We start from the raw sequence: 8,775 nt of genomic DNA on the forward strand, positions 1-8,775 counted from the left end.
GGGACTTTGCACCCCACAATTCTTTCCTGTGCTTCTCTACTACAGAAATGTCTACTCGGCAGGGCGTGGTGGCTCATGCCTGTAATCGCAGTACTTTGGGATGCCGAGATGGGCGGATCACCTGAGGTCAGGAGTTTGAGGCCAGCCTGACCAATATGGTGAAACCCCGTCTCTAGTAAAAATACAAAAATTAGACGGGCATGGTGGTGGGTGCCTGTAATCCCAGCTTATTGGGAGGCTGAGGCAGAAGAATCGCTTGAACCCAGGAGGCAAGGTTGCAGTGAGCAGAGATTGTGCCATTGAACTCCAGCCTGGGCGACAGAGTGAAACTCCATCTGAAAAAAAAAAAAGAAATGTCTGCTCATCCCTCAAGTCCCACCCCAAAGTCCCTTCCTCTAGTTGAGTCCTCAGTCTCCCAAGGATTTTGCCAGTCTCCTGACCCCTCCTTTCTCAGCAATGCTCAACAAGGCTGTGTCCAAAACTGCCTCCCCCATCAGACTAGTAGATCCTCCTGGCGGGGTGTGGGTTCCATGGTGCCCGGCATGGGCTGGGTAGAGAGGAGACTAACTGTGTGTCTACAATGCCCAGCCAATGCCCCCTGAAGATCCTGTTCCCTGTATTCCCCCACATCACACTCCAAAAAGTCCACTTACCTGGCTTGGGAGGAAGGTCCTTGTAGGGAGGTGTTGAGTTCTCATAGTCATCCTCCTCCTCCTCCTCCTCCTCCATGGTTCCTTCCAGTGGAAGGGCAAGTTAGAGCCCAACCATTCCCTCCTCCCTCCATCCCTCAAGCCCTGGTCTCTGCCTCAGCTGCCCCATGATGGGAATTCTGTACCCTGGGTCCTGACCACACCTGGGCCCCAGCCCCAGCCTGGCCGGGGCCTTACCTGGTGGGTCTGGACACCCAGCGATAGTATACAGGTTGTACATGGCTACAGCTAACACCAAGAACATGACAAGTGGCAGCCAGGTCTTGTCCCTCCTATTCAGGTGTCTAAGGCATCTGTCTGTTTCCCTCTCCTTTCAAAGTCAAGTACACGCAAATCCATCTTGGGGGAAGCCCTCAGACCTCACACACACACACACACACACACACACACACACACACACACCTGTCTCCAGAGTTTGGATTCACACATAGAAGAAACAATGGGCCAGGTGTGGTGGCTCACATCTGTAATCCCAGCACTTTGGGAGGCTGAGGCAGGCAGGTCGCCTGAGGTTGGGAGTTCAAGATAAGCCTGGGCAACCAACGTGGCAAAACCTCGTCTCTACCAAAAATACAAAATCTAGCCTGGCGTGGTGGTGCACACCTGTAATCCCAGCTACTTGTGAGGCTGAGGCAGGTGAATCACTTGAACCCAGGAGGCAGAGGTTGCAGTGAGCTGGGATTGCACCACTGCACTCCAGCCTGAGTGACAGAGTGAGATTCTGTCTCAAAAAAAAAAAAAAAAAAAGAGAGAGAGGAAGAAGAAACAATGACAATAAACCCCCTTGCAGTGAGCCAAGTTAGTGCCACTGCACTCCAGCCTGGGCGACAGAGTGAGATTCTATTGAAGAAGAAGAAGAAGAAGAAGAAAAGAAGAAGAAGGAGAAGAAGGAGAAGGAGAAGGAGAAGGAGAAGAAGGAGAAGGAGAAGGAGAAGAAGAGAAGAAGAAGGAAAAGGAGGAAAAGGAGAAGGAGGAAGAGGAGGAGGAAAGGAGGAAGAGGAGGAGGAGGAAGAGGAGGAGGAGAAGAAGGGGGAGGAGAAGGAGCAATGACAACAGCCACCCACCTCCCCGCCCCCCACTCCCAGTTGAGCTCCCCTACAGAGCACCAAGCCCTGGGTGGAAGAGATGGATAAGCTTCTTCCTACAATCTAGACCAAAGACGCAATAAACCAGTAAAGAGACATAGAAATAAGCTGGGAGCAGTGGCTCATGCCCATAATCCCAGCACTTTGGGAGGCCAAGGCAGGAGGATTGCTTGAGGCCAGGAGTTCAAGACTAGCTTGGGCAACATAGCAAGACCCTATCTCTGTTAAAAAAAAAAAAAAATAGAAAAAACCATCCAGGCATGGTGGTGCACACCTGTAGTCCCAGCTATCAGGAGGCTGAGGTGGGAGGATTGCTTGAGCTCAGGAGGTTTACGCAGCAGTGAGCCATGATTGCACTACTACACTCCAGCCTGGGCAACAGAGGGAGATCCTACTCTTAAAAAAAAGAAAAAAAAGAAAAGAAAAGAAAAGAGGCTGGGCACAGTAGCTCACGCCTGTAATCTCAGCACTTTGGGAGGCCGAGGCAGGCAGATCACCTGAGGTCAGGAGTTCGAGACCAGCCCAACCAACATGGAGAAACCTCATCTTTTCTAAAAATACAAAATTATGAGGGTTCGGTGGCGCATGCCTATAATCCCTGCTGCCAGGGAGACTGAGTCAGAAGAATCACTTGAACCTGGGAGGCGGAGGTTGCGATGAGCCGAGATTGCATCATTGCACTCCGGCCTGGGCAGCAAGAGTGAAATTCCATCTCAAAAATAATAATAATTGTAAAGAAATTAAGAAACATTAAAATATGTTTTTATATAGACTAAGTATTATTGCTCTAAACCTAATAAAACGGAGCAATGGGATAGGATAAAAGCTAACAGAGAGAGGTAGTCAGGAAGTACCTCCTGGAAGTGGTAACATTTGTAACAAGATGTTAAGGGGATAGGTGCTAAGTATTCCCCCACATTCCAGGATGAAGTACCAGCAGGGCACTGGGTCAGTTATCTATGGCTGCATAAACAATTACCCCAAAACGTAGTGACTTTAAACAACCATAAGCATTTATTATCTCACAGTTTCTGTGGTTCAGGAATCTGAAAGCAGCTTAGCTGGGTAGTTCTAGCTTGAGATCTCTTGTGTGATTGTAGTCAAGATGTTGCCTGGGACTGCAAGTCATCTATCTGCAGGCTTGACTGGGGCTAGAGGATCTGCTTCCAAGATGATACACTCACATGGCTGTTGGTGGGAGGCCTCAGTTCCTTGCCATGTGAGCCTCTCCAAAGGGATGATTGGGCATCTTCACAACATGGCAGAGGCAAAGATAGAAGCCACCATGCTTCTATGAACTAGCCTCACGACTCGCAAAGGGTGATTTCCACTACACAGTATTCTATTTATCACACGGACCAGCTCGGAGTCATTGTGGGAAGAGACTACATAAGGGTGTGAATATGATAATGTAACAGTCGTGGGGAACCCATCTTGAAGGCTGACTACCACAGTCATCTCTGTAGAACTTACAGCACCTGAGAGTCATATGAGCCATATATGCAGACCCTGAGCTTCACGTGAGGCTTTACAGAGAGTGACTCATGCCTGTAACCCCAGCTACTTGGGAGGTTGTTGTAGGAGGATTGCTTGGACCCAAGAGCTCAAGGCTGCAGTGAGCTATGATTGCACCACTGCAGGGCAGCCTGGGTGACAAGCAAGACCCTGTCTCAAAAAAAAATTTTTTTTAATTTTCTGGTTTCCTCTCATAAAAACTAACACTCAGACAATTCACAGTTCTCTGTGTGTCTCTTTGAGGGTTTGATTGAAAGGAGAAGGGATGGAAGGGGATGGAGGGGATTTCAAAACACAAAAACACAGTTGAGTTTGAGGACGGGGATGAAGATGAGGTGGGGTGTGGATTAGAATTGGAGTTGGGATGGGGTGGGATGGGATGGAAAATGGGTTGGGGACAGGGGTGGATGTGGGTAAGGTCACAATGTGGTTAGAATGATGAACAGAGTCCTTGCCAGGTTTGGGAATGGGGAAGGAGTCGAGGCTGGGCTGCAGGAGAGAGGGTGATGAAGTTGGATTGGAGAGTGGATGCGAGATTGTATGTGGAGGTGAGGACAGGACTGTGCTTTTGGAGGAGACGTGGCCCTGAAGAAGGGAAGGGGATTGGTTGATCATATGTGTAGACCCAGGGCTTGAGGGTCACATTAGGACCATAAATTGGAGATGAGGCAGGGAAACAACACAGCCCAATTCACCTCCTACCTCACGCAAGTCCCACCATATTTCTGGACCTCCCAGGTGGCCCCACTCTGGACCCAGAGATGAGGGATATACAGCCTTAGCCCTCACAGAATGGCCCCTGTCTAAGGTCACCTGGACCAGACCATCAGCATATCTCAGGGATTTTGTGTTTTGGGCCCCTGGGATCTCTCATGGCCTCAGGGTCCCTGGTGGCAGTAAACCCAGGAAAACCTCAACAACCTCCAGTTTCATTTTCTTGTAACCCATCCTGGCTAACACGGTGAAACTCCGTCTCTACTAAAAATACAAAAACTAGCCGGGCGAGGTGGCGGGCGTCTGTAGTCTCAGCTACTCGGGAGGCTGAGGCAGGAGAATGGCATAAACCCGGGAGGCGGAGCTTGCAGTGAGCTGAGATCCGGCCACTGCACTCCAGTCCGGGTGACAGAGCAAGACTCCGCCTCAAAAAAAAAAAAGAATTGGGGTCTCACTACGCTGCCCAAGCTGGAGTGCAGCGGCTACTCACAGGAGCAGTCGCACTACTGATCAGCTCGGGAGTGTCCAGCTGCTCCATTTCCAACCTGGAAACCCATCCTCAGACACCTTAGGCAACCTGGTGGTCCCCTCCTCCCAAAACGTCACCATATTGATGCCAAACTTAGTGCAGATGCCTGATCACATAGTTCACAATAGCCCAGAACTCCTGGGCTCAAGCCATCCTCCTGACTCAGCCTCCCAAGTAGCTGGGACTACAGACGTGTGCCAACACACACGGCCCAAACCTCTACTTTTTTTTTTTTTTTGGCAGAGATGGGGTCTTGCTATGTTGCCCCGGCTGGTCTCAAACTCCTGTCCTCAAGTAATCTTCCTGCCTTGGCCTCCCAAAATATCGAGACTACAGACGCACACCACTGTGGCTGGCCCAAACCTCCACTTTTACAACCACTTATCAGATTCTTGTTGAACCCTGTGCCATGCCTTGGGTTTGAGATGCAAGTCTAAATAAAACCTGGGCTTTGGGTGGAAAGGTGAGGAGATTGGGAGCCCACAGTCCACTCCCAGTTTCTCAAGCACCAGCTTTTGTGACTCAGGGACTTTGCCCCCAACATTTCTCTCCTGGACTTCTCTTCTTAAGAAACGTCTACTCGGCTGGGCGCGGTGGCTCAAGCCTGTAATCCCAGCACTTTGGGAGGCCGAGGTGGGTGGATCACGAGGTCAGGAGATCAAGACCATCCTGGCTAACATGGTGAAACCCCGTCTCTACTAAAAATACAAAAAACTAGCCGGGCGTGGTGGCGGGCGCCTGTAGTCCCAGCTACTCGGAGGCTGAGGCGGGAGAATGGCGTGAACCCGGGAGGCGGAGCTTGCAGTGAGCCGAGATCGCGCCACTGCACTCCAGCCTGAGCGACACAGCAAGACTCCGTCTCAAAAAAAAAAAAAAAAAGAAACGTCTACTCATCCCTCAAGTCCCACCCCAAAATCCCTTCCTCTAATTGAGCCCTCAATCCCCCAAGGATTTGGCCAGTCTCCTGACCCTTCCTCTCTCAGCCCTGCTCACCAAGACTGTGCCCAAACCCGACTCCGCCATCAGACTGACAGGTCCTCCTGGGCAGGGTGTGGGTTCCACGGTGCCCAGCATGGGCTGGATACAGAGGAGACTGTATATCTACAATGCCCAGTCAATGCCCCCTGGAGACCCTTTTCTCTGCATTCCCCCAGGTCATGCTCCAAAAAGTCCTCTTACCTGGCTTGGGAGGAAGGTCCTTGTAGGGAGGTGCCATGTTCTCATAGTCCTCCTCCTGCTCCTCTTCCTCCTCCTCCTCCTCCTCCATGGTCCCTTCCGGGGAAAGGCAAGTCAGCGCCCAGCCATTCCCTCCTCCCTACATCCCTCAAGCCCTGGTCTCTGCCTCAGCTGCCCCATGGTGGGGATTCTGTACCCTGGGTCCTGATCACACCTGGGCCCCAGCCCCAGCCTGGCCAGGGCCTTACCTGGTGGGTCCGGGTACCCAGTGATGGAATACAGATTATACATGTCTAACACAAGGAACCTGACAAGTGGCAGCCAGTGCTTGGCAACCTCCGTCCCCTGTCTCTCCTACTCAGGCATCTGGGGGCTCTCTCAGTTCCCTTTTCCTTTCAAAGTCAAATACATGCAAATTCGTCTTGATGGGAAGCCCTCAGACGTCACACGTGCTCAAACACACACACACACACACAGAGCCTTTCTCCCCACTTTGGATTCACGCACAGAAGGAACAATGACAACTGGCCTGGTGTGGTGGCTCACGCCTGGAATCCCAGCACCTTTGGACACTGAGGTGGGTGGATCACTTAAGGCCAGGAGTGTGACACCAGCTTGGCCAAGATGGTGAAACCCTGTCTCTACTAAAAATACAAAAATTAGCCAGGCATGGTGGCAGGTGCCTGTAATCCCAGCTACTCAGGAGGCTGAGGCAGGAGAATCGCTTGAACCTGGGAGGCAGAGGTTGCAGTGAGCCGAGATCGCTCCATTGCACTCCAGCCTGAGTGACAGAGTGAGACGCTGTCTTAATTAATTAATTAATTTATTAATTAATTAATTTTTTAAAAATTAAATATAAATTAATTAATTAAGGGTCTTAAGAGGGATGGGTTATCCTGCATTACCTAGGTGGGCCTTAAATGGCATTACAAGGGTCCTTGTAGAAGGGAAGCAGGAGGAGATTTGACACAAAAAAAGGCAATGTGGTCACTAAAGTCATGCACTATTCTGCTGGCTTTGAAGACGCAAGAAGGAGTCATGTGCCAAAGAATGCAACTGCAGAGGCTGGAAACAGCAAGAAAATTGATTCTTTTTTTTTTTTTTTTTGACAGAATCTCGCTCTGTTGCCCAGGCTGGAGTGCAGTGGCTTGATCTCGGCTCACTGCAACCTCCACCTCCCGGGTTCACGCCATTCTTCTGCCGCAGCCTCCCAAGTAGTGGGACTACAGGCGCCCATCACCACGCCCGGCTAATTTTTTGTATTTTTAGTAGAGATGGGGTTTCACTATGTTAGCCAGGATGGTCTGGATCTCCTGACTTCGTGATCCACCCACCTCCGCCTCCCAAAGTGCTGGAATTAGAGGTGTGAGCCACCACGCCCGGCCAGAAAATAGATTCTTACACTGCAGCCTCTTGAAGAAGCATGGCCCAGTCCACGAACACCTGGGTCTCAGCAGTGAGACTGATGTGGGTCTCAGCAGTGAGACTGATGTTGGTCTCCTGACCTCCAGAACTATAAAATAATCTGGCCAGGAGCAGTGGCTCACACCTGTAATCCCAACACTTTGGGAGGCCGAGGTGGGTGGATCACCTGAGGTCAGGAGTTCAAGACGAGCCATGGCCAACATGGTGAAACCCCATCTCTACTAAAAATACAAAATTAGCCAGATATGGTGGCACGCACCTGTAATCCCAGCTACTCAGGAGGCTGAGGCAGGAGAATCACTTGAACCCGGGAGGCAGAAGTTGCAGTGAGCCGAGATCACATCATTGTACTCCAGCCTGGCAACAAGAATGAAACTCCATCTCAAAAAAATAAAATAATCCATATAAACTAATCCATTTCTGGCTGGACAAGGTGGCTCACGCCTATAATCCCAACACTTTAGGAGGCTGAAACAGTGGATCACTTGAGGTCAGGCATTCGAAACCAGCCTGGCCAACCTGGTGAAACCCCATCCCTACTAAAAATACAAAAAAAAAAAAAAAAGAATAGCTGGGCGTGATGGTAGGCACCTGTAATCCCGGCCGGCACCTGTAATCCCAGCTACTCAGGTGGCTGAGGCAGGAGAATTGCTTGAACCTGGGAGGCGGAGGCTGCAGTGAGCCAAGCTCTTGCCACTGCATCCCAGCCTGGGCCAAAGAGCAAGACTCTATCTCAAAATAATAATAATAGTCCATTTCCGTTGTTCTGAGTCACTCAACATATGGGAAATTTTTTAGAGTCACCATAGGAAACCAATATGTACCCCAGGGGGCAAGACCCCAATTTCACTTTGTAGGGGTTTTTACTCAAAGTAAGAGGAAATGCAACTCAAATTGGCTTCAACAACAAGGAACATTCATCAGGCCCATGGGGAGCATTAGGTTGGGTTTCCGTAACTGAGGCTCAGAACAAGAGTGTCTCAAACAAAACAGAATGTATTTCTTACCTAACAGGCTCAGTATAAGCAAGTGAGGGTCTCCACAAATAGAAAAACCTTCCCCTACACCACACATGGGCAATGGGGTAGCCCCGGTCTTAATTGAGGTAGGAAGGCGGCAGCAGATTAACCACCCTTTCCATTCAAAGCTGACTCTCGCGGCTGGGCTTTCCCCTGTTACGTGGCCTGATGTCATAGAGCCTTCCCAACCTGTAGGAGGGCAAATATGACTGTACCCATCCTAGAGATGGGAAAATGGAGACCTGTCTGAGAAGGAAGAAAGAGCCCGTCTGTTCAGCCAACATCTGTTAAGCACATACAGGGCTAATTAACTCCAGATGGATGGGGGTGGGGAGCAGATCCAAACAGACATAGGAGGATAGGAGAAGGGGAAAAGTAACAGGGGGAGGGACAGGTAAATAGGTCAAAAGGACTGACGGTGTATCTGCCCATCGAGAGCACTTTTTGGGCTGAGCATGGTGGCTCACGCCTATAATCCCAGCACTTTGGCAGGCCGAGGCAGGAGGATCTCTTGAGGCCAGGAACTTGACACCATCCTGGGCAACAAAGTGAGACCCCAACTACACAAAAAAGAAAATTTTTAGGCCGGGCACGGTGGCTCA

The 8,775-nt window shown here is 50.4% G+C and overlaps 1 protein-coding gene across 2 annotated transcripts; it reads right to left on the reverse strand.

Annotated features, from left to right (window-relative positions):
- Positions 1–385: 385 nt before the first annotated feature.
- On the reverse strand, positions 386–6,100 carry LOC113220900 (C-type lectin domain family 17, member A-like). Of its 2 annotated transcripts, none has more exons than XM_026450247.1 (3): positions 5,978–6,100; positions 5,733–5,825; positions 386–734 (listed from the first exon to the last, which is right to left on the reverse strand). In XM_026450247.1, exons 1-3 carry the CDS (start codon positions 6,018–6,020, stop codon positions 499–501), a joined length of 372 nt encoding a protein of 123 aa, XP_026306032.1. In that variant the 5' UTR covers positions 6,021–6,100; the 3' UTR covers positions 386–498. The 2 variants fall into 2 exon arrangements, with proteins under 2 accessions (XP_026306032.1, XP_026306033.1); XM_026450248.1 differs by lacking the exon at positions 386–734 and adding an exon at positions 2,587–3,044.
- Between the last annotated feature and the right edge of the window lie 2,675 nt (positions 6,101–8,775).

This window comes from Piliocolobus tephrosceles, unplaced genomic scaffold (assembly GCF_002776525.5).
Source record: "Piliocolobus tephrosceles isolate RC106 unplaced genomic scaffold, ASM277652v3 unscaffolded_16074, whole genome shotgun sequence".
In the NCBI taxonomy this organism is placed as follows: Eukaryota; Metazoa; Chordata; class Mammalia; order Primates; family Cercopithecidae; genus Piliocolobus; species Piliocolobus tephrosceles.